Here is a 21,864-nt window from a genome sequence, read left to right as displayed (position 1 = left end):
AGCACTGGGCGCTGCTGTGACGCAGGTGCAGGCCTGACAGTGAAGCAGAGACTGGCGGACCCATCCGTCAGGCAGACATGGCCGGACCGGCCAAACTGAAGAAGACACAGCTCGAGTAGAGAGAGCAGGGTTGGGGGCTGGGAGCCCGAACCCCTCCGGCCCTGGCAGGGTGCCCCATTTGCAAGTGGTGCCAGCCACCCCCACCAGCAGCTGCCACGGAGGAGGACACTGGTCACATGGGAACTGCAAGAGGTAGACATTGAGCAGAAGCGACACTGAGCTGACACAGGTGCCTGCTGTGCGTACAGACATCTGGGCCCCAGGGCAGGCTGGCCCGTGACACAGAGCCGTGACACGGAGCGGGGCTGAGAGAACCGGGCCGCCTCAGGGTTGGAGGGTGGGGTTCAGAGGCTGGCCTGGGCTGCAGGAGAACAAAGCCTAGGCCACTGGACAGGCTTTGAAGGGCCCCAGGAGAGCTAAGCCCCACCAACCTCATGGGATGGATGGCCCAGGAGGAAGTTATGGGCACCAAACCAAGCTGAGTGGTTGGTGGAGGGAAGGAACGAGAATACAACAGTTTGAGCCAAAACTACATGAACCCCCAGAACTCCAGGACCTCAGCTCTGTATCTTCCAGGTGCCAAAAGGGAGAAGTCGGTCTGGGTGGAGCTGGGGAGGAGGAGCCGATCAGTGCCCTCTGGGAGGACGTCTCTGTCCCTGGGACCCTGGGTTTGGGCATCAGTGCAAAATAAATTTGCCCGTGGGGCAGGGCCCCTTTCCCACACCTCCAGGGGCTTCCTTTGAGGTGGTGGGGCAATCGCTGCTCCCCCGGCCCACCCGGAGCCCTCCTCTCTGCCTGCGGGCAAAGTAGAGCTCGTGGGGCTCTCCGAGGAGCTCTTAGGCCTGAAAAGCCCCAGGGGTAGAAGGGCAGGACAACCTAGGAGTCAAAAACTCACACCAGTCTAATTTCAGGTGGGGAGACCCCTCGATGACATACGGAAGGCAAGGCCCAGAGAGAGCAAGCAACGGGCTCGGGGGCTCCCAGCTAGCCCAGCTGGGCCGGAGCCCAAGGCGCAGCCTCACAGGGGAGGGCACCAGGCAGGACTCCAGAAAGAAGAACAGCCGTCCTCCAGGGCCACAGGAGAATGGTGAAGATTCGGAGGACAAGAAGGTAAGACACGAACGACTTAGGGAGGACAGACCGCCAGCACCAGACCCGCCCCACTCTGGGCTGTGGACAGACGCCTGAACACAGCACGAGCCCAGGGGGCGTCCTCTCACTCCCAGAAAGTAGCCACTTTGCCATAGGAGAGCCAGGCCCAAGACGGTGATTCGGGATGTCACAAACATCACTCGCCTCTCCACCTGTCAGCCAGGAAGCCCACCGCCATGGACCCCTGGGCTGGGGCCTCTCCCTTTAGGGCCTGCCTAGCGTTGCTGCAGAAGCCTGCAGAGCTCAGAAAGGAGGCTGACTTGCCAAACCTCCTGGCAGGCCTGCACCCCAGATAGCACTGACATCAGCCCTGACTTGGGCCTGAAGTCGCAGGCACGGGGGAGGCAGCAGTGGCTGCACTGAGACCCCGGCATCTCACCCCCTTGCAGCCTAAGGAGCTCCCCAAGGCCAGGTAGGGTCCCTCCCCACTGAGGTCGGACACTGCTGGACAGACACGGGAGGGAAAAAGCAGGAAAAGGCCTGTGTCGGGGAGAAGGCAGCCCCTCTGGTCCCCACAAGCAGCCTGGTAGGGCCCACCTGCTCCCAGCACAGCCCGGCCCTCAGGGCACCGATTCAAACTTCGGGGGCCCACGTGCCCAGCTGAGCGCCGGCAGGGGCCGCTCGTGGTCCTTGTCGGACTCAGGCTGGCTCTGGGCCCGCTCGGGCTTGGGGTTGGCGGGCGGGTCCGGCTGCTGCACGGACAGGGTCCTGCGCAGGTGGTTGCGCTTCCGCAGGAAGTCAGGCTGCGCGTGCAGACCGAAGCTGCCCTTGCGCAGGATCATCCGCGAGTTGTTCTTCTTGGGGCGTGATCGGTGGCTGGCTTCCAGTGCGGCCAGGTGGGCAGCATAGCCCTCGCTCAGGAACTGTGGGGCAGACAGGAGTCAGGCCAGCAGGTCAGGGGCAGGCCTCTGGGCCGGCCGCCCACACCCCCACATCACCCTTTCTTGGCCACGCGCTACCCTGCGGTCTCCATATTCTCCATGGCACCCCCCAGGAAACTGGAAGGTCACTAGCATTTTAGCGCCCCCTTCCTGCTTTGGACAACTGAGCACTTCTGTCTGTACCTGTGGGTTGTTCCAGAACTCTCTGATTGTAGACGGGAGTGAAATTCCCATCCTTGTCACTTTCACTGAAATCCCAAAATGTAAGTCTCTCCCATCCATCATCTACCTTACACACCATGGAACTTGGCCATCCCCTGGCCCCCACAGCCGCCCTGCTTGCCAAGCCTTCCCACTGGGTGCTCGGATGCTGCTGAAAGTGGGGACCTGGGCCACCGTTAGGCAGACCCCCAGGCCCCACTGCAAACCCAGAGAATTGGAAACTGCCTTTAAACAAGATCCCACACGATCCGCAAGCAAGTGCATTTCAAGTGTGAGGTCAGCGCTGCTCCAGGGATCCCCGCCCTGGGCTCCTCCCTCTTCTGACCCTCACCTGCAGGTCACTCTCAGAGTTCACACTCAACACGCCCCCAAAGATCGTCACCTTCCCTTCAATCTGCTCCTTCAAGCTGCTTCTCAATGTCTACAATGGCACCGAGTCACCAAGCCAGCAGGAGGGTGCCATCTTTGCCTTTCTATCCCTTCATCCTGCACACCTGACCCGTTAGTGACCAAATCCAGTCCATCCTGCCTGAAAATGCCCCACAGACCCCCCGAAGAGGGGTCCTCCCTTCCACTGCCCTGCCACTTCCCCCCACCCCACCCCCTGCAGCCTGAGGGCCTCTCTGAATCACAAAGACTTTGAGTCCCAACTGGGCTCAGTGGTGTCCAGCCCCCCCCCCCCACATCACACTCAGACATGCTGTCACTTGCAGTTCCCAGAATATACATGTTCTCTGTCACCTCCTGACCTTTGCTTTTGCTGCCGCCTGTCATAACTGCTTCTCCAAGCTCAGGCCCTTCTAGGACAATTCCTTCACAGTCCTGGAAACAAGCCTTGTCCCTCGTCCAGCTTAGCCGCTCCTGCCTGGGGCCCCACAGTCCTTTGCGCTCCCCCATCACTTAGTATGGCTCTTGCCACACTGTGCTGTCATTGTCCACAGGTTTTTCCATCTCCCTACTAGACTCGATGACATGACATCCTATTCCACCAGGGACTCTCCCCTGCTCCCAATACAGGACCCGTTCTGAGGCAGGTTCCTGGTAGTATTTGTTGAATGAATGAAGCAGAAGAAGGAATGAACAAATAAAGGAATAACCACCTACTCCCCCTTACCCTTTCCCTGGCCCCCAGTGTCTAGCTCCCAACCCCAGCCAGCCTCCACCCACCTGGCACTGAGTTTGGTACTTCTTGGTGGGCCGGCCCACAATGAAGATCTGCGAGGGGGGCAGCCCCAGCACGCTGTAGACGGAGATGTCCTTCGTGGAGCCATAGGCAGCGCTGATTTTGATGAAGCACTGAAACACAGGGCAGCTCATGGAGGGACAGGCAGGCCCGTCAAACCACCCCCAAAGGGCACCTAGGCAGCCCCGCAAGAGACTTCCCCTGGGAGACCCTTTGTCTGCACACTAAAGAGCCCCAGCCAGGGGGCCTAGCCTGCAGCGGCCTGCCCTCTCCACCCCTACCCTGCAACCCAGCCCACACCGTTAGCTGAGCAGCACAGATGTCAAATATCGTAGGTCATGTAACCATGGGGCAAAGCATTCCTTTGTGGACCAGGAGCCTGAGTGCCAGCCAGGTTTACACATCACAGGGCCAGGACGGCAGCCGGCTCCGTCCAGCCTCCAACTGAACCCTGCACCGTGCCCACTGCACCAGCCTGATGCCTCCTCAGAAGCCTCGTCCCAGTTCAGAGAACTGCCCAGCATTCCAGGGTCACCTCAAGACCTCTGGGGTGGAACCCCACCTCGCTTGAAGTGCTCACCATCTCAGGCTCTTCACTGTGAACCCCCCATCAATGTCTTCTCTCCCACCCACCCTCCCCCCCAAGTTCACTGGAGACTTCTGGCCCCAAGTCACAGCTTTGCTTCCTCCTAAGTCCCACCGTCACCAGGATACCTTCTTTAAAGTCCACAGGGACTTTCACCTCCCAGACTGAACCTGGAACCACCTCCTCTGAATTCTGAATGGTTGCTTTTCCACGCTGACCCCGCTCCTTCCCTCCTGGGTCTCTTTTGGCCTCTCCAGCGGTATCCACCCCTGCACACCTCTCCTGGCCCACCTCTCCCCACCCTGCCTGGCCTCCCTGAGGCCTCTGTGTGTTCCCTCTCCTCCATCTTGCATTCTCCAGCCCCTCTCCTGCTTCCCACGCCAGCCAGGGATTCCTCCACATCCACCTTCTCCATCTCTATACGCTGGCTGCAGCGAGCTTCTGGAGAACCAGGCAGCTCTGGCCTCACCCATTCTTTCTGCTCCCAACCCTCCAAAGAAACTTCTCCTGACTTTTACTTCCCTCCCTGAGTTATGACCCAGCTGTGGATGTCCAAGGTAAGGGAGGGCTTCCTCGGCACCCCCCCCCCCCGCCATCTCCTCATAGGTTGGCTCATCCCCAACCTGCCCGCAGCCCAAAGAAAGGAGCAGCTTCTCTGTCCCGCCTCCTGATTCGCCCCAGCTCACTCCTGCAACTTCCATCCTGCGAGTCCAGTCCCACCCACACTGCCCTCTGAGCCCCACCTTCTCTGCCCCTCCCCCCACTGCTTCTGCCCCCTCGGCCCCCTGAGGTGACCCTTCCTCACTGAGGTCCTCAGCATCCAGCCTTCATCCTGAGACCATGTTTCACCAAACCACATCTCCTCCTCCCTGATACCTGGAAGCTGCTCCCTCCTGGCCTCCCCCCACCCAGCTGCTGCTCCTGTGCAGCTCCACCTCCAGCTCCCTGGGGGCCCCTCCCAGGGCTCCATCAACCTGCTTCAGCGGGGGCTGGCGTAGCTCGACCCCAATGGCCATGCAAGCCTGGGTGTGTCCACAAATGAGGCCATCTGCCTCCAGCCTGGTCCCCTTTCATTTCATTCACTATATTTTGGCTGCCCATCCTGTGTTATCCTTGCCCCAGATGCTGGCAATGTACTGATGGCAAAACAGACACCAGCTCTGCCTCCCTGGAGACTACGGTCAGTCAGTTAACAGCACCTCGACTCCCCCTGGTTACTCCAGACGGAGGGAGAGAGCTCCTCACTCCCTCCATGAAGCCCTGGGGGAGTCCTGACAATTCTACCTCCGGACTTGCCCGTGCCTTCCTCTCCACCCCACGGCTGCCGCCTGGATGCTCGTCCTCCTGTCTCTTATCTGGGCAGAGGCTGCCTAACTGACCTCCCGGCCTCTGCTGTTCCCACTAGTCTGGCCTCTGCACAGCTGCCAGGGGGGTCTTTCTACATCCCGAATGAGACGCTGCCACTTTAAGCTTTTCTGGGGCTGTAAGCCCTTCCACAGCTGCCTGTTGCCCTCAGCACAGAGTTCACGATCTGGGCCTGGTTTCTAAGGTTTTCAAGACCTGCCAACCTCAGATCCCTGAAGACCTCTGGGGCTCAGCTCACAAGTGGTCTGGGTCTGACCCTGCACCTCATCCTGCGGCTCTGAGAACATCCCAGGCTCTTCCTACCTCAGGGCCTTTGCACATGCTGTTTCTTTGGCCACCTGACAAACTCACACTCGTGCCTCAACACTCAGCTCCCAAGTTCTCACCTCCTAGAGGCCTTCCCTGCTCTCCCCAGGCAAAGCAAGGTCCTTTCTCCTGTTTGCCCATAGGGCCTTTTCTAATTACACCGGATTTACATGTCCTTCCTCCTCTAGATCAGGGATTGGGAGACTTTTCATGCGAAAGACCAGATAGTACAATAAACGTCTTAGGCTCAGCACTCTTTCCACGGCAGCTCAGAAGCAGCCTGGAACAGCACACAGTGAACGGGCACAGCGGTGCTGGAATGAGGCTTTGTGGACTGAAATTTCAGTGCCATCTATCTTCCACCCATCAGGAAATACTATTCTTCACTTGATTTTTCCCCCAACCATTTAAAAGTATAAAAACCACTTGTAGTTCGGGGTCATATAAAATAGGCTGCGGGCCAGGGTTAGCCCCTGGGCCAGAGTTTGTCGGCCCCAGCTCTAGCTCGGTGGTTCTCACAATGTTGTGAGCTTTGGAATCCCCGGGGGGTTTTATAAAACACAGATTGCTGGGCCCCTCCCCAGAGGTCTGGATTCAGGGGATCTGAGGGAGGGCCAGAGAATCTGCATTTCTAATGAGCTCCCACGGATGCTGCGCCTCGGGTCCTGGGGACAGTGTGAGAACCACACCACGGCTCTGGGCCAAAGCTCCGAAGAACATGTCCCTCGTTCTGTTTGTCTCTGAGAACAGGGCATAGAGCACAACAGGCACTTAGGTGTCTGCTGAACGAACAACCAACGCAGAGACAAGAGTGCGGGCTTCAGGGCCGGGAGGTAAAGGATGAAAGTCCGACTCTGAGATCTTGGGTGAGTCGTGAGCCTCACCTTTCCCACCTGTCCCTGAGGGTCACAAAGGGCCCACTGGGATCTGCCGAACATGCTTTGCACACTGCCCACTGCTTGCACGATGGGAGGTGGTGAGAAAATGGATGAGGGCCCACTGGGGTTGCGGGAGGAGGGAAGGAGTGAGAAGGGGCGTCCTGGTGGTCTCACGCCCCCCCCCCCAGGCTGAAGCCCCACCCCAGGGCCGGACACTGACCTCCTGCATGAGGTTGCGGAGGAAGATGGCCTTCTGCCGCAGTGGGTCATGCACCAGCCCGTCCGAGAAGAAGATCATGCCCTGTGGGAAGTTGTGCTGGGACAGCCATGACACCACCCGCTGCTTCTGCATGTCCGGCCGGCCCGTGATGTAGAGGATCATGTAGCCCAGGTCTTGCCAGTGCCTGGTGAGAGGGCATTGCAGCATCCAGCCCAGCCCCAGCCCAGTGCCAGCTGGGTGCCCAGCGGCCTGCCCTGCCGGCTGCCTCCCTGAGAAGCCAGAGGGAATTCTCCAAGGAGCACTAGGGACAATCACAGGGACCCTCAAATCCACACTCCCAGGTGAGCCCTGTGGGTCCTGGATGTCTTTCTTGGAGCACACAGGCATTGCCATCTGACCCCCACACCTGCCCCCTCTGCTCATGTCCCCTTCTCTGTGACTCGGCCCATGTAATTCAAGTTCCTGGAGCCAGAGGCGAGCACCTTTGATTCCTCCCCTTTCCTCTTCGTCAGGATCTTTACTCTGAGCTCCACATGCTCACTTTAATCCCTTCTGGGTTCAGGCCCCGTACCTCACCTGGGCCACTACAGGAGCCTCCTGGCAGGCCCCTTTGCCTCCACTCCCCCACTGCAACCCAACCTGGGGCGAGTTACTCAACCCTCAGGGTTCCAGTTTCCACCTCTGTGAAATGGCAATGATACTAGCAACCACCACGCAGGTCATCCTAAGAACGAATTAAATTAATCCCAAACGTTCCTGGCATGCTGTGCTCTATTCAGTTGCTTTACTATTATCCCCTGTACTGTTTCCATGGTGATGTTTGTAAATCACAAATCTAACATGATTACTCCTTTGCCTAAAGCTATCCCTGGCTCTCTGGTGCCCTGAGGTCACAAACTCTCTCCTCATTTGTGGCCCTCCATGCTGTGCCCCTGAACTTGACTCCCACCCCAGTCACAGGGGGCTGCATGGGAGGGGTGTGCAATTCCTGCTGCACACCCGTCCCCTAGACAGCCTTCATGGCCCTGTCTCCTATGTCTTCCCATGCTCTGTCTCCTCTGTCTCCCATCTTTCTAGGCCCCCTCCTCCAGGAAGCCTTCCCTGCTTCCAAAGCAGAATCAGCCTCTTTTTTCTGTGCTCTTACAGCATGGCTGGAAATGACGTCACACAGCATCCTGGCTGCAAGAAGTTAGATAAGCCCAGACCTGTTTGGGAGTTTGTGGCACTAGCCACCAAGCAGCTACTGTAGAGTGGGTGCTTCCTAATCTGGAAGATGACCTGAGAGCTTTGGGGAGGTTTTGTAACAATACACAAGCCCAGGTGTCACCCCCAGGGATCCCGGTTAGTTCCGAGGTGGGGGTCCAGTGATCTGTGGTGACAAAAAGCAGCTTCTCAGGAGCAGCACGGTTTGCAGAGCACCACAGTGGCCCCAGGAGCCCACGGGAAGGAGGCCAGGGCACCGGAAGGGTCCCCAGAGAGGAAGGGCCAGCCACAGCCTCCCTTCCCAGCTGTGGGGTGCCGACTCAGGAGGGGTTGGGAGAAGATGTTGTAATGGGAATAAACGGCCCAGCCTACAAGGGGAAAGTTGACCCCTGAGATGAGATTGAGCCTGTCCATGACCTGTCCCCACAGGGCCACTGGGCCTCATGAGGTCAGCAGCCTCCTAGGAGCCCCTGGCCAGGCTCGTCCTCCCTCCCCAGAGCAATCACCACTACTGGGTAGGCAGGATAGCCCCTACCCAGCACCAGGAGCTCCCAGGACCCAGGACCTGTCCCATTTCGGGGTTTCTGGTCACCTGGAGTCCTGGATCAGTTTCCCATGCCCGTGACTGCTTTCCCCACAGCACCGTGAGAGTCCTCCTACTGGGATCTCTCTCTCTGCATCAGTGCCCAGCACAGAGCCTGGCTTAGGGAGGGGTAGATGGAGGCAGGGGTGGAGGGGGCAAGGAGGGCAGGAGGAACTAAAGTGGCGCCTCTTGCTTTTCTATTGGCGAAATCTTCTGCACCCCTCCCCCCCTCAGCAGTGCACTGGCCTGGGAGGCTATGTTTCCAGCCACACTCCTGCCCTTTCCTAAATTGTTCTCCAAAATCCAACCTCCCTGAGCTTGTCCCACCTGTTCCCCACGCATGCTCTGCTCTTCCCTGACCTTGCCACCGTGTGTCCTCCTTCTTGGCCTATCTAAATCAATCAATATTCTTCTTTTTACCTTTCTCCATTTGCTCATATTGTACAATGGCATGATTGAAAGTACATACATATATGCCTTCCTTCAGGGGCTATCTCAAATGCCACCTCTCCCAGGAAGCCCACTCTGCTTTCTCCAACCAGCTGGAATAGCTCTCATCTTTCAATTAGCACTACACATTAGCTACTCAAACAATGGCCCCTCAGCAAGCCACAGGTCCTCAGACCTGTATGTGGCCCCTTGCCCTTGAATCTGGGCTGATCCTGTGAGTAGCTTATAACCAATGGAACATGGTGGAAAGGGCACTGTGACTCCCGAGGCCGGGTCATAAGAGGGCTTGCAGCTCCCACATGGGTATCTAGGAGCCAGGGGAAGCCAGCTGCCCTGTATAATGTCGGAATAGTCTAAGAGCTCCCAGGCTAGGCCCAGGGAGCAGCTGTGTGGAGAGACAGAGTGACCCAGAGGACCAACAGACACCTTCAGACACCAGGCCTTTTGCACACCCACCTCGCTGAGTGGAGCCCGGCGGCCCCCCAACCCAGACCCCCTTCCAACTGAAGTTGCTAGAGAGACCCCACAGGAAAACCTCCCAAAGAACCCAGTCACTCTGCAGAACCGCGAGACAGAAGAACACATCATTACGTTAAGCTGCTAAGTTTGGAGCCATTTGTCCACAGCAAGAGATCGTCAGAACACGCCGACTCCATCCCGATCGGGGTCAGAACGTGAGAGACCAGGTGGCTCACTGTGGAGAGAGCTCCACTGGTGTTGGAGTAAATGGGGAGCCAGGTCTGGGAAGCGGCCGGAAGGGCCTCAAGGACGCTCGGTAAACTAACATTGGAGGTGAAGCCAGGACTCGCCGCTCCTGGCCCAGAGGCCGGTGGAATTCCTAGGGGAAGCCCGAGGAAGCACACCCGTGCCCCCTGGGTCTGCTGGCTCCTGCTCAGGGGGCACATGTCCCTGCAGGGGGTAGCACTCACCGGACAACATCCACTGCCCCTGGCCGGACCTTAGGGTCACTTCCCATGATGGACACGCTGGCTGCAAAGGACCCGTCGATGCTGAACACCACGCACTCCATGCCACGGGGCAGCACCGTGAGGTAGCTCATCGCGCAGGTCTGGTCGCCCCTGGAAGGCACCAGCCAGGGTCAGCATGGGCTCAGGGTCAGGTGTTGGCCTGAAGCCAGAGGTCAGCACCACTGGGGGCGGAGCTCCATCTGGGGCCCAGGGCCAAAGAGAATCTGGTGATGACCTGTCCATTTCTCTCTGTCCCCACAGACAGGATGAGGCCCCACAGAGAGTACCAAGAACACTGTCGCCTGGATAGGCTGGGCTGGGAGGGCCATGAAAACGGGTGGGACCACCACGAGAGCTGTGTCGGGTCTCACCTGACGACCATCTTGATGGGGTAGACGCCCACACCCAGGCGCCGGGGCCGAGGCACGCTGTACGTGATGCGGCCACTGCTGTTGGTGATCTCCGTGTCCAGGTGCACCCAGCGGCCCGAGGACGGCTCCGCCATAACCAGAATGTCCACCTGGAGGCAGCAAGGGGGCAGGGGACTCACTGACGGCTGGGGGCGGTGGATGGCTGTGGGCTTGGTTTAAGGGCTCCGCCAGGGAACCCTCTGCCAGAATGTGGGGTCCTGCCTGATATTTCCTGGACCCTCCCATCCTCTCTCTTTCCCCTGCAGCCACACTGGCCTCCCACACACACCGAGTTCATCCCTCGCTCCTCATGTGTGCTCCCTGGCCTGCCCCAGCCGGGCAAGTGTCTCCCAGCTCGGCCCTCCCAGAGTCCTCACCCCCATGCCCTGTGGCACCACGAGGCACCTGGTGCACCTGTGGTCAGTCAAGGAGGGAACAGCCCAGCCTCTGTACCTTCTCTCCTGTCAAAGCCACCATATCGAGGGGCCCGTACATGAACCGCCCCACCAGGACCTGGGGGCCGTCTTCGGCAGCAATCACATCGTTGGCCCGGTGGTTAGCAGTGACGTTCTAGAAGCACAGAAACCAGCTCAGCTTTGGCAAACGGGGCTGGGCCCTGCATTTTCACTACATTGTCCTCAGGGTTGGCTGGAGGGACACGGAGCTGCCTAGTCACACCTTCCTATTCACCTCCCTTAGCGTTTCTGAGATGTGTTCCCATGGAACCCAGGCGAAAAACAGACCCTTAGACCCTGACGCTGTCCCCAAGGAGCCCCAGGGTCCCGGCGATGAGTGTTCTCTGCTCTCCATTCTCCCCCAGGAACCTGAGGAGTCTCTGGTCTGCAGAGCTTGTCATCTTCCTGTTCCCTGGGCCGGAAACCGACAATCACCCTCGCCTCTTCCCACCACACCCCTACTCACACCCAACAGCCATTTGCTCCCACCCACCCACCCACCTTCTCTTAGCGGAAGGTTTCAAACGTGTGAGAGTAGAGAAAACAGTAACCACGTCTTGTGTGCCCAACACCAGCCCCTCCACTCACCCGCTCACGGCCACTCCAGCGTCCTGCCCTCGCTGAGTCCCCACGCCAGCCCCACCCAGGTGATTCTGGAGCCATTCCAGACATCAGACATCACCTCACTTTACCTATAACCACCCCAACACCCCCGCCCCTCTTCACTTCTGGTTTCAGTTCACCTGCAGCTCCAAGGCCCCGGCTGGCCCTTCCTTCGCAGAACCGACCACCTGGTATCTCCCCGCACACCTGTGTGACCTCCTGCCTGGACTCTGCACGTGGCTTCTCAATGAAGCTCCTTATTCAAAAACAGACCCCAAGGCAGACCCATCCTCTCTCTAAAGCACAAAGCCACTGACACCCAGCGCCCTCCGGACAAAGCCCAAGTCCTGAGCTCAGCACCAAAGCCTTGCCGGCAACCTTTTCTTTGTTCCACCGCCCCCCTCGGAGCCCCTCTGGTCCTTTCGGGCCAGCTCAGCAGCAGCATCCAGGCCTTGGCTCACACCAGGCCCCCACTGTACATGCCGTTGCTGGTCTCCTGCACCCATGCTCAGCCCCTCGACTGGGAGCTGGCTCAGCTTTGTCCCCCCCAGAAACGCTGCCTGGGCTCCCCAAAGGTGGCTTCTACCTCCTCTCCACTCCCATGGTATTTCAGAGCAAGTCAACAAACATCCGCAGTCACCTCATCGCACAGGTCTCTTCGCTAGGCTTCGTGGACAAAGAGGAACCCATCACTGACCCTGCCCTGGAGACACTGTCCAGTGCAGGACACCGGCCCCCTTACAGGAACACGGAGCAGGAGGGGCTGATTCATGGAAGCAAAGCCGTGGCAAGGTGCTCGACCTCACCAGTCATCGGGGCAAGGCCAACCAAAACCACACAGGATGCCATCCCAGGCCCACTAGGGTGACTGGCATCAGAGACAGGCGGTGAGTGCAGGCAAGGGGGTGGAGGAGGCAGGCCCTCGGCACGGCTGAGGCGAGTGGAAGACAGTGTGGTGTTGTTCCACTCACGTGAAACGTCCAGAAGGGGCGGATCTGCAGCCACAGAAAGTAGATCACTGGTTGTTCAGGGATGATGGGGGGAGGGGCGGGGATGATAGCCAGAGGGTAAGGAGCTTCCTTTCTGAGGTAATGAAACCATTTTAAAACTGACTGTGATCTGAGGGTGCATGCATCTGCGAATACACTGAAATCCGCTGAATCTTCCATGTGAATTGTATGATTAATACCCGCATTATATCTCACTATATATGTCCAAAAAAAGAGTCAATCCACAGGGCGCTGATCCCCTTCTCCCTTCCAGGGCTGTCTGCACCTGCCCCCCCCCCACCGGACCGGAGGGGCCCCCATAGCAGCGGCTGTGTCTGTGGACCCCTGCTCTCCACGCTCCCTCTAGAAGAGGGCCTGGGCCTCAGTGGGCCTGGAGAGCGAGCGTCTCCTGGTTAACTAAACAAGTGCACACCTGCCAAACTCCTGTCTATACTTCAGCACCTTTAGAAGCAGCCCTGCCTGGAAGCCCGTGTAGCAGGCCCGGCAGCTCCTCTCTCCACCCCTCCCTAACCCGTGCCCTCTCCGTCGGGGCCAATGTGTCTCCAGACAGCACCTGGTGAATCAGACTGTGAGCCCCGTGGTCAGGAACAGGACCCTTCACGACTCACCTCCACATCCCCAGCACAGAGCAGTCGCTCCGGAACTGGCATCTCAGTGGCCCCAGTGCCCGGACCCCCGTTCTCAGGGCTCCTGCGGAGTCAGGCCACCTGGAGCCAGCTCTCCCATCTCCTGTGTGCCCCCCACCCCACCCTGCTGCAGCGCCATGGGCCTCAGGAGAGCACGAGGCCCAGCACGTGCGACACTGCACTCTGAGCGGCAGATCCAAGGCCTTGCCTGCTCTGTGGATGCGCCAGCCCCCGGCGCAGCCCCACCTCCCCAGCCCACATGCCAACCAGTAAGTGACTCCAACCAGCACATACCCGCAGCTTGACCTGGGTCCTCTTACGAAGCCACTTCTCTCGGGGGTTAGTGGGGCTCAGTGCAGCAGGATCCAAGCCAGCGCTCTCCTGGACGTGGGAGCTCTCATAGCGCATCACCTGACGGAGGCATGCAGGGCTCCAGGTCAGGCCACCTCAGCCCCTTCCCCTGGTTCCCAGGGTGTTGGGCCCACCCGCCTGTGACCAGAAGGCCTTCTTCTGAGCCTCTCCACCTCCCAGGAGACTGGAGGCCCCAGGACCCACTTCCCTGCCCACCTGTCCTGACAGCCGGGGCCAGAGCACAGTCCCACAAACGCTCTTTGGCCTGGGCACCCAGACTCAACAGCTCCCTGAGTCAGTACCCATTCTCTGCCTCCCCTCACGCTACCCGAGGTGACCCTCACCGAAGGCCAGCTGAAGCCCTGACCCCAGCCCCTCCTGCCCACTCAAGACCATCGCTCCTGCAGCATACCCTCTCCCTCGAAGGGACAGATTAGTCCCTTGCCACCAAACCATTCTCATTTGCATTAAAATATGCGGTGATGGCACTCACCTTAAAAAAGAAAACCCTTCCTAGGACCCTTAGTGCCTCTCCAGTGACCACCACCCCTCTCTGCTCTCCCTACGCCAAGCTCAGTCGCCCCCTCCCTACCTGCCTCTCCCCCACTTCCCACCCCAGCCGGGCTTCTGTCTCCATGGTGCCACTGAAGCCATTCCTGCCAAAGCCCCGCCCCAACTCCATTCCGCCCGCCCCAAGGCCCACTCCCAGCCTTCCTCTCTCGGGTCTTTTCCGACCTTGGGGGACTGACGCCTCGCTCTGGAGTTGCAGGCTCATCCGTGAACTTCTCTATCCGGTGGAAATTTGCTCGCTAGGTGTAGTGTTAGGGTTCATCACAAGAAATACGTATCTGAGGGGAGGGGTTTGCCCATTTATGGCACAGAGCTCCTAAAACCCTTGTAATTTCCTAACCGGTGAGAGCAACAAAAGTGTCTCTTGGTCCGTTAGTGAGGTACCTTTCGGGGGCTGGTTGCCAAGGACCCAATCAGGTGAAGAGAGGGTTTGAACTTTCAGTCCCAACCACTAACCTCCGGAGAGGGGAGGGCAGCTGGAGGCTGGACCCATCGCCATGGCCAAGGACTTAACCAGTCGTGCTTACGTAATAAAGCCTCCACAAAACACCCGGCAAAAAGGGGGTTCACAGAGCTTCTGGCTGGTGAGCAGGTGAGATGTGGGGAGAGAAGTGTCCCGAGAGAGGTCAGGGAAGCCCCGCGCGTTTCCCCACACCCGCCCTCGGCCTCTCTTCCATCCGGCTGCTCCTGAGCTGCCTCCTCTCAGGATAAACCAGTGATCTAACAAGGAAAATGTTTCTCCTCATTCTCCTCATTTGCTAGAGCAGCTCACAGAGTTCTGGCAAATTTATCAAGCCCAAGGAGGGGCTGTATCAGAACCTCTGATCAGTCAGAAGCCTGGGTGACAGCCTAGACTTGCAATTGCCATCTGAGGGGGGTGGGGTCACACTTGTGGGTCTGAACCACTACCCTGCGGGATCTGTGCTGAACTGTAGGACACCCGGTTGACAGTGCTGAACTGCATGGTGTGGGAAAGAAGCCACACCTTGGAACTGCAGTCAAAATCAGACAGAGCATTGTGCCCATGGCTGGCTTTAAATGTGATCCAAGCACTGACGACCCCACATTCTTATTTATACGCCTGGCATCTCCCCTAAGCTCCAGACTTGCTACTCACCTTCCTCCTCGACACCTCACAGCACCTCACCTTCCTGGGTCCACACCCGCCCCAGCCCTAAGGAATGGCGCTGCCCTAAGTATTCCAGTGTAACGGGACCCGCTGGCCTCCCCTCTCCCCTGCAGCTCAGACACCAGTGAGTCCTGTCACCACCACCCAAACCCCCGCCCGGCTCGAGCTCCTCAGCACCTCCACCACCAGCACAATAGCCCAAGCCACCGTCTTGAACTTGGGCTCCTCTGCTTGCCTATAACGGGCTTCATGTCTTCTCCCCCACGTGGCAGCGAGCCTTCCTTGTAAAAAATCTGTGTAAGCTGATATCTGTTCCCTGTTCAAAATCCTGCAAGAGCTTCTGATTGGACCCAGCATAACACCAAACTCCTGACCTTGGCCGTGGAGGCTGCACGTGACCCCAGCTGCACCACCAGTCCACCCCTCCACCCCTTCCCAGGCTCTGCCTCAGTCACTGGCCCCCCTTTCACAGCGGAGGACATTGAGACTCACAGGGAGCAGACATTTATTACTCCAGTCTCCAAGCTGAAACATGGGTAGTTTCTATTTAATGTTCTGGAAAGTACCAGGCCATTAGCCAGAAGCCAGTGCTCTTTATGGAACCCACTGTCTGACTGTGCCTACCCGCCCCCAACACACACACTTGGCCGAGGGCTCCAGTGACTTCCCAGGGGCCGACGTGACCTGCAGAGCCAGCCTCTTCTCCAGCACGGGAGGACCGGGCCCTGCCTAGGGGCCCTGCAGGCGGAGCCCGGGAAGGGCCGAGTACCTGTCTCAGGATGAAGGCCACCACGTCCGTGGACTCCCAGTAGCTGGCGTGGAAGAGGTGGGGCAGCGCCACAGTGGGGAAGGCTGTGAGGACGTCAGGGCAGTACAGGGCGTAGTCGATGCGTTTGGTGCCCCACCACCTGGCCGTGACTGCGGGCCGAGAGGGAGATGAGGACAGAGCAGCCAGCCTGGGGCCTGTGCCAAGGGGCCGTGCGGGACCCTCTTGAGCAGACGCAGTGGTGGGTGTCCCACTCAAGGCACAAGTTTGAGCACCCAGCTCAAAAGGAGCTCTGGGATGTAAGTTGCTTCCCTTCCCACCTCCTGTCCACCCCTCCTCTAGGACATGTGCTGTCAACTTGTCCCCAGGAACAGGGACCCATGGAGGCACCCACAGTCTCACCCCAGGGCAGCTGGTCAGCCAGGGTTCCCAGTGGGAAACCTGAATATTGGGATCAGGGCTCTGGCTGAGGTCAGAGCTTGGTCTATGCCTGGAGAGGTCATGGCTCACACAGTCAGAGGTCAAAGTTCACTCTGAGGTCAGAGTTCAGTCTGGATTTCCATTAGCCCTCCTTCCCTGCCCTCAGCAGCTTTGGCAGTGGACGAGTAGCCACCCAGAGGAGGGTCCCAAGGAAGGCCCCAGAAGTCTCTCACTCACTGCGGGAGGCTCCAGCGGGAGCCAGGCTGTCTGAGGACTCTGAGCTATCACTGTGGGAGCTGCCCTGGCTCATCCTCCGCCCCGGACGCTGGGACCTCGGGGCCTGAGGGGGCGAGGCAGGGGCGTCCATGATCGGCGGGCTTTCCTGGGAGCTGCCCTCCAGGAAGAGGGAGCTGTGGGTGTGCAGGGCATCAGCTGGAGGGGGAAGCTCACGGTCAGGACTGAATAGCATGCCTTCAATAGAGCCACCCCTTGCCCCCAACCTGTGCTGTGCCAGCCCCATGCTGGGCAGGAGGCTGGGCGCTCAGAGACAACCCACCCCTGGCCCTGCTCACTCCCCTGCCTAACAGGCAACCTGCCCACTCTCACACCCCCAGAACCCACCATAGCACATTGCTGGGTTTCACGTCCTCTATGTTGTGGGTTAGGCAGGCACAAGTCGGGGTCCCTACTGTCAATCCTACCGCTAACACAGCTGCCAAGGGGCCTCTGGGAGGGTGTCCTCAAGGCCTAGCCGAGGCTACGGGGTGGCCCATGACCATGTGCTCTTGTATCGAACTTCCCTCCTATGCTACAAAAAACTGTGGCTGAGGCCAGAAGCAAAGGGGGACTCCAGCTGGGAGCCAGGGTGCTCTCTGGGAGCAGAGGAGTGCCCTGAGCAAACAGGGGCCCATTCTAGGATGGGGCGGGGGGCAGGTTTTAAAGCCTCTTCTATCTGTGGAGGCTCCTGACAAAGCAGAACTTTGGAAATTAAGTTTTCATCACAATGGGCTGGGGCAGGTTTTTAATCCTGAGTGAGCAACATCCCCCCCCCCCCCACCCCCACCCCCGCCAACAATCTGGCCCCAAACCCCTGAACAGGCTCTGGGGTATGGAGCCAAGGCTCGCACCTCCAAGCCTGACTGTCTGGTAGGGGCCGCCCCTTACTTCACCCCAGTTTATGCCCAGCTCACCCCCTTGAGCCCCGGAGGCCACTGGCTGTCCCCCAAACCCATCTGCTCTTGCTCCTGCTATTCCCTCCACCTAGATCTTCCCCAACCCCCATCCTCCAGCTCTTCAACACCCGTCCAAATGCTTTGGTCAAAAGCCCCTCTTCCTCGAAGCCCACCAGGATGAGGTAGCCCCTGCTCTGCACCCCCAGAATCCAGGCCAGCCACCAGGCCAGCCACTGGGCAATAGCACTCAGCTAGACCCCCTGGCTCTCGATCAGGTCTTACAGCCCAAGCCGGCCGGGAGGTTAGCCAGGAGCCCACCGGGGGCAGGTCTCTGAGCCCCAAGGAGCCCCCTACAGAACAGGTGCTCACACAGGTGGGCTGCTCGGAAAGCAGGTGAGTGAGCTGTTTGCCTGCTCTGGCCCCCAAGAGCACACAGCCCCTGCTCAGTTGGGTCTAGTCACCCCATCAGCTGACAGCTTGGAAAGACTAGACCAGAGATGGTGGCCCTGCAGTGCCTCCTGGCTGGGACCCAGCCTCTGGCTCAGCACACTCTCTCTCATCCCTGGGAGCCTACCGAGGAGGAGGGACTGTCCATCGCCCAGTGGGAACCTCTGGTAGCGGGGCACGCTGACAGGAGGCACCAGGTGGAACTTGGGCTCCAGTAGTGGCTCAAGCCGTGAGGCAGAGGGGTCTGCGCAGTGGAAGAAGCTGTAGACCTGGCTGCAGGCAGGACGCACCTGAAATCCTGGGAGAATACATTGGGGAAGCCCCTTGCTGAGACCTGCTCCCTTGGCCTTAGAAGGCTTCTGTGAGTGCAATTCTGAGTGGGCCACTCCCCTGTTCAAGAAATGCCATGGCTACCATCAGGTTCAGTTTGGCATTCCCAGCCTTGCCACCCCATCCCATGTGAGAGTGTGGCTATAGGCACCCAGCTCTGCAGCCCTGATGACCATCCGACGCACCCCAACAGTCTTGCTATGTTCCCTTCCCTGTGCCTTTGCTCAAACTGCCCCTCCTTCCAGTGGGCCCTTCTTCCACTCTCTCCACTGGTCAAACTCCTATAAATTCTCCAGCTTTCACCTAGTTGCTGTCTGATCTCTGAAGCCGACCACAGGTCTTTCCGTCAGGATCAGCTGCCCCTTCCTCCAGCCCTCACACAATTCCTAGGCCAGCAGCAAAGGTCTCTGATCGCTGGAGTCAGCAGTACACTTCTCTCACAGACCAGCAGGTGTCTCCACTGAGGCCTCCTCCTCACCAGTGCGTCTCCCGGTCCCTGTGCGGCTCCCTGTCCCTCTGAGTCGGGAGACTGGACTGTCCAGCATCCAGGGAGCCCTAGGGCTCCCTAGTGACATGAGGACAGTGGCAAGGTTTTGCCTCCTCTCCCTACTTCAAGCAGAGCCTCTCCCTGTTTCTCTGCTCTGTACTGTAAGCCGCAGGTAAGCTGCGGTACAAGTTTGAGAAACCCTGGTCTGCTCATCCCCAAGGTGCCTCCAGACTCTTGCATCCTCAGAATCATTGCTTAACGGCCTGCTGGTGCAAATCGCCTCTGTGCATTTTAGAGGACGGAGGATGGCACTCAGGGCTGCGGGCGCTGCCCAAGCAGAGGCACAGCACGGGCCTAGCTGTGCGCCAGGGTCACTAAGACAGGCCGGGCTGCAGTGGGCCCACCTGGACACTGGGGACACAGGGGTGGGTACAACAGGGTAAATACTGACAGTTCCTCTTCCCATACAGCATGACAGCTGAAGAAGAGGACCACAAACCGTCCGGGGACACGTGACACGCACGGTGAAATCCACCAGAGGCTACCTCAGCTCTGTTCCATCTGGGGAAACTACCCCGCTCTTCCTCCTCTCCCTGCCCCTGCTTCTTCTCTCAGTCCACCTACCCCACCTCTGGGGCTCTCCCTGCACCTGCCCCCACCCCCGCTCTCCCTGATTTGAGGTGCTGACGAAGAGGCCTAGGACACAAGGGCCCTCAGACCCCAGGCCGAGCGGCACCCACCGTCCAGCCCAGGCAGCACCGTCCTCCGCATGGCCAGGACCAGGCCAAGGGGCGAGCCGAAGAGGAAGAAGTCAGACACATCGAAGTCCAAGCGGCCCAGGCTGACCTCAGGGAGCTGGGGCGCCCCTGCCACAGGGGGCTCAGCCTCGTCCTTCAGCATGCTGGAGTGGATGCTGCGGGAGCGGGGAGGACACAGGGGGCACGTCAGGGAAGGGCCACGGACACGCAGTATTCACTGAGCAGGGGGCCTCAAGTCTGGGTGCGGAGAGCCCAGCCCTCCCTCTCTGGGCAGGGCCCAGAGCCAGGGTCCACTCGCCAGACACCATCATGCGAGTCGGCAACCATCTCAGCACTGGCCACCAAGGCCTGGCCAACATTTGGCTAAGGCAGGGGTTGGCGGCCAGCGTTTTCCATAAAGGATCGGGTGGTAAATATTTCAGACGTTGAGGGCCATATGGTCCCCACCACGTCTAACTCTGCTGTGCAGCACGCAAGCGGCCACAGGTGACACTTAAACAACCACGCGTGGCCAGTAAAGCTTGATTTACTAAAACCGGCTGAGAACCCAAGAACACCTAAGCGACCCCACACTGGCAGGCCTGCCCATCAGGCTGGGTTTGTGATGGCCGCACTGGGGATTCCTGCACTATCTACCACAGAAGCCCAGCTGGCCGACACACAGACCAGCTGGGCGATGTCAGTCCTGCCAGGATTAGGCCTTTCATCGTAACTGATGTTCCAGGCCACCCGCAGGCACAGATGCAAACAGCTTGGTCTTCCCTCCCCGCTAGCCTGCAGATGAAGCAGAGCTTAAAGAGAAAATGACAAGACATGGAGATCCAGTCATTCACATCCCAGGCACCCATTGCCCCAGAGAGCTCACGCTGATGTTTAGCCGCAGGCCGGGAACAAGCTGCCCAGGATGGGCAGAAAAACTGGAGACCTCCCTTACCTTCCAGCTGGCATTTGAAGTTAAGACAATCCAGTGGGATTACGTGATTTTTTTAAAAGATTTTATTTATTTATTTTTAGAGAGAGGGGAAGGGAAGGAGAAAGAGAGGGAGAGAAACATCATTGTGTGAGAGATGCATGGAGAAATTGCCTCCTGCACGCCCCCAACCAGGGACCTGGCCTGCAACCCAGGCACGTGCCATGACTGGGAAGGGCACCGGCGACCTTTCTGTTTGCAGGCTGGCACTCAACCCACTGAGCCACACCACCCAGGGCAGGATTGCATGATTTATGAATCAACTAAAAGCAAATTCAACTAATACACTCCAGTCGGAGGAGAAAGGGAATGGTAGAAATCACCATCGAAACGGTGTGTGAACAAAGGTCCTGAATCCCACCCCCTCTGCCCCCTGCGGGTGATGACTCTGGTGTTGAACAATACCTATTTCATGTACAGCCTGGTCCCCAAACACACGCCAACTACTTAATTGCCAAAGAAACAGCCATCTGTCCCTTCACCAGAGGGAAAGCTGGCTGTGCTGGACCCGCCACTGAAAGCCTTCTTGTCACTCCCCGAATCTGGGGCTTTCTTAAAGGGTTTTGCAAGGACGAACCAGAAATGTGGAGATCCTACCTTGCACCCCGGACTGGAAATGTGACCGCTTTTCTAAAGAACAGTCTGTCAGAGGGGCTTCAGATAGCCAGAGATCTAACCAAGCAGAGCCCTTGACCTGATGATTCCTCCTCCGGAAATCCATGCAAACAGAACAGCCCTGACACATGCGTGCGCGTCTGTGCACAAAGATGGCCACCAGAGCGCTATTTATAGTTCTGAAGAACGGGAAACAGCCAAAGCGTCCAAATGTTCTCCATTTACTCAACAAAATATTGTTAAGAATATCTACCAAGTATTTTTAATTATATGGGGAAAAGATCACCATATAAGGGTTTTTTTAAGCAAAACGAAATGCAAAGCATGTAAAAAGCACATATACTGATGGTCCACATGCAGAGCCAACCTCGTGGCGCTCACTGCCGGGGTGAGAAAGGTCGGGGCAGACCCGGGAAGAACAGGAGCAGAGGCACCCCTCTGGCTCTGGTCTGGGCCCGGTGCCCCTGTGCACCCTGAATGAACGTGCCCATAATTCAGGTAGCCTGTGTCAGTGAGCACGTCTCCTTAGGAGGTTAAAGAGTGGACATTCCATGGAGGGTCCTGCCTGGCCTTCGAGTGAAAGTGTGTGTGTGCTGGCCCCAGCTCTGGCTGTGTGGCCCCAGGGAGGGTCCTGACTTAGCTCATCTGTATTGCCTCATCCGAGAAATAATAGGAACACACACCTGGA

At 58.5% G+C, this 21,864-nt stretch overlaps 1 protein-coding gene across 3 annotated transcripts in view; it reads right to left on the bottom strand.

The window, feature by feature from the left end:
- Positions 1–114: 114 nt before the first annotated feature.
- The window catches only part of PITPNM3 (PITPNM family member 3), an 84,875-nt gene continuing 63,125 nt past the window's right edge, over positions 115–21,864 (bottom strand). For all 3 annotated transcript variants that reach the window (XM_037029608.1, XM_037029609.1, XM_037029610.1), the window contains 11 exons: positions 19,574–19,746; positions 18,144–18,314; positions 16,635–16,829; positions 15,981–16,129; positions 13,456–13,572; positions 10,921–11,037; positions 10,429–10,577; positions 10,019–10,168; positions 6,854–7,037; positions 3,483–3,611; positions 115–2,075 (listed from right to left, as the gene is read on the bottom strand). In XM_037029608.1, coding sequence (XP_036885503.1) covers positions 1,773–2,075; positions 3,483–3,611; positions 6,854–7,037; positions 10,019–10,168; positions 10,429–10,577; positions 10,921–11,037; positions 13,456–13,572; positions 15,981–16,129; positions 16,635–16,829; positions 18,144–18,314; positions 19,574–19,746 — 1,837 coding nt within the window. In that variant the 3' untranslated portion in view covers positions 115–1,772. The remainder of the gene's footprint in view (positions 2,076–3,482; positions 3,612–6,853; positions 7,038–10,018; positions 10,169–10,428; positions 10,578–10,920; positions 11,038–13,455; positions 13,573–15,980; positions 16,130–16,634; positions 16,830–18,143; positions 18,315–19,573; positions 19,747–21,864) is intronic.

This window comes from Sturnira hondurensis, unplaced genomic scaffold, assembly GCF_014824575.4.
Source record: "Sturnira hondurensis isolate 20B ecotype Veracruz unplaced genomic scaffold, ASM1482457v3 Scaffold0020374, whole genome shotgun sequence".
NCBI lineage: Eukaryota > Metazoa > Chordata > Mammalia > Chiroptera > Phyllostomidae > Sturnira > Sturnira hondurensis.
The sequence above is the reverse complement of the archived record's forward strand: the minus strand, read 5'-3'. Positions and strand labels throughout refer to the sequence as shown.